We start from the raw sequence: 2,304 nt of genomic DNA, 5'->3' as shown, positions 1-2,304 counted from the left end.
GGGTTCGGGGTCTGTCGCAGGCACCCCAAGCAGGCCGAGAGCCCTTCACTTCTGAGACGGTCACACGGAAGCCTGCGCTCCTAACAGGGCGAGATCATCTCGCCGAAGCAGCCTCAACATGACAACCCCTCACGCGGACGGAGACTCCGACCAGGTCTCTGTGGGCCCTGCGAGGCACTGGCACTTACCAACGGCTAGTCCCGGCGGGCCGCCGACCAAGCCACCAATGAAGGCCACGGTCGCTGTGAGCAGGGCGCCCCTCCTCGAGTGCTTGACGGCCGCCTTCATCTTCCTATACCCAGAGATGGAGCAGAGGAGCTTCATTACGTCCTCCTTCACGATGGGCTTCACGACGGGCATCACGACGGGCATCCTGGGGCTTTGGGACACGACGGGCGTCCTGGGGCTTTGGGACACGACGGGCGTCCTGGGGCCTTGGGACACGACGGGCGTCCTGGGGCCTTGGGACACGACGGGCGTCCTGGGGCCTCGGGACAAGCGTTTCCTGGGGTGGTTTCGTGAGTAGAGACTGCGTCCACCCAAAGGCCATGCGTCCTCGTTTTCAGAGAGCACCGCAGCTGTGGCATGCGTGTGACAGCACCCAGTCAGGGGACGAGGTCTTCGTCACCCAGAAACCGGGGCTGTTCAGTTAGGAAGCTCAGAGTCAGCAGAGTGGATGAAAGGTGGTCTGCCCTCTGAGTAACCTCCGAGCTGAGCCACCACGGGTGCCGTCACAGGTGTCTGACCCCTGGCATCAGCGGTCGGCCCACTGACTCAGGCCACCCTGGTGCGCAAAGCCCGGCAGACTGCCGAGGTCCCAGCCTCGTGTCCTCTGGTATGATGCGCACCTGGGCTCAGGCCCAGCCAGGGAGAGGGAAGCACGGGACCCGGCCACACTCACCTGCCGTGTGACCCTGAGCTGTGCCAGGGTCCTCAGCGTGAGGCGGAGGTGAATCATCCAGAGTCTGGGTTCTGGGGAGGGATTAGAGGGAGGGTAAGTGCCTGGCGTGTCGGGGACGCTGCCGGTCGCAGACGTGATGGCTCCAGCTGAACGTTCTGTTACTAACTCACCCCGGCTTCTAAAAGCAGTCACTCCCAGATTCAGCCACTTCTCCTGGGACGGGGTGAGGCAGTAGGGTGACGTGGCCAGGGAAGACTGGCCTTTGGTACAGTGACGGTAGCACAGTGCTCGAGGGTCAGGACACTGTTTGCCACACTGGCCGGCGGGAAAACGGCAGGCCGGGGCCAGGGCGGAAGCAGGCTCTGCCCAGGGTCGGGGGGAAGGCGCGCCCCCACACGGCAGGGCCGGGGCTTCCTCCGGCTTCGGCTGGAGCCGAGGCTGGGGGGCCCTTCCCGTCCCTGTGCTCCGCTTTTCAATCAAGAGTGACACATGCCAACAGTCGCTAAAGGAACTTGACCGAGGAAGTCTGGGCAGACTCTATTGCTCAATGGCGTTTGGTTATATAAGTTTTCTTTCTTTTTTTTTTTTTTTAAATATATATAAGGTTTTGACCCAAGGATAATCCAGACAGGTCTCTAATGTACCGCTCTCCTCCCGGCCCCGGGGGAAGTGATGACCCCAGGGCCACCAAATCTGTGGTCTACCGCTTCCCACGGTCAGACTTCTCACAGTCCCGGGAGTGCTAACGAGGACCCTGTGCTCCCGCTCTGTGACTCCCCGCTTTCCTCTGACCTTCTGGAGATCGGCGACACCCCCCGGGGCTCCGGGGTCGCGGGAGGGCTTGCCAGTGCAGCCAGCATGGGTGGGGGAGGCTGTGCTTACGCCAGGCCCCAGCTGGTCTGGACTCACTCTGTACAGCAGGACTCAGGACGCCTGACGTCTGCTCCTTGGCCCTGGAGCTCAGAAGCTGGCAACAGGCGTCCCCTAGATGTGCGTGTTCGCCAGGCGGGCTGTGAGAAGCAGCGTGGGGGCTGGCCCTGCAGGGCTCCCCGGGGGACTGGAGGAGAACCCAGGTGTGCCTGCCCCTGCTCCGACTCCCAGGTGTCCCGGATCCGTCACAGCGCCTCCTGGCTCCAGGCCCCGCTGCTCACTGGAGGTGACCCCGTGCAGACGGACCACACGCCCCCTCCACCTGCCCGGAAGAGAGCCCATTCCCTTCTTCCAGGCGTCAAGGCTCGTCCACGCACGAATGTCACACACGTACAATACCATTACAACGGCAGAGAGACTGCCCGTGGCAGAAGCCACTCTGAAATGGGAGGAAGGAGGGCACAGCCTGATTTGCCCAGCAGCCACCGGCCTGTGAAGCTCGGCGAAGGAAAGGAGCTGCACCCTTGTTTCCC

General features: G+C 62.9%; 1 protein-coding gene across 1 annotated transcript; it reads right to left on the bottom strand.

Annotated features, from left to right (window-relative positions):
- Positions 1-19: 19 nt before the first annotated feature.
- LOC111735767 lies at positions 20-2,016 on the bottom strand (the record flags this gene model as incomplete). Its single annotated transcript, XM_023527200.1, has 4 exons — positions 20-373; positions 443-578; positions 902-972; positions 1,811-2,016. Coding segments are annotated over 4 exons (657 nt in total), but the record flags the coding sequence as incomplete, so codon positions are not given.
- Between the last annotated feature and the right edge of the window lie 288 nt (positions 2,017-2,304).

Source organism: Pteropus vampyrus, unplaced genomic scaffold (genome assembly GCF_000151845.1).
Source record: "Pteropus vampyrus isolate Shadow unplaced genomic scaffold, Pvam_2.0 Scaffold1000006946, whole genome shotgun sequence".
Taxonomy (NCBI): domain Eukaryota; kingdom Metazoa; phylum Chordata; class Mammalia; order Chiroptera; family Pteropodidae; genus Pteropus; species Pteropus vampyrus.
This window is presented reverse-complemented; position numbering and strand designations above follow the sequence as displayed.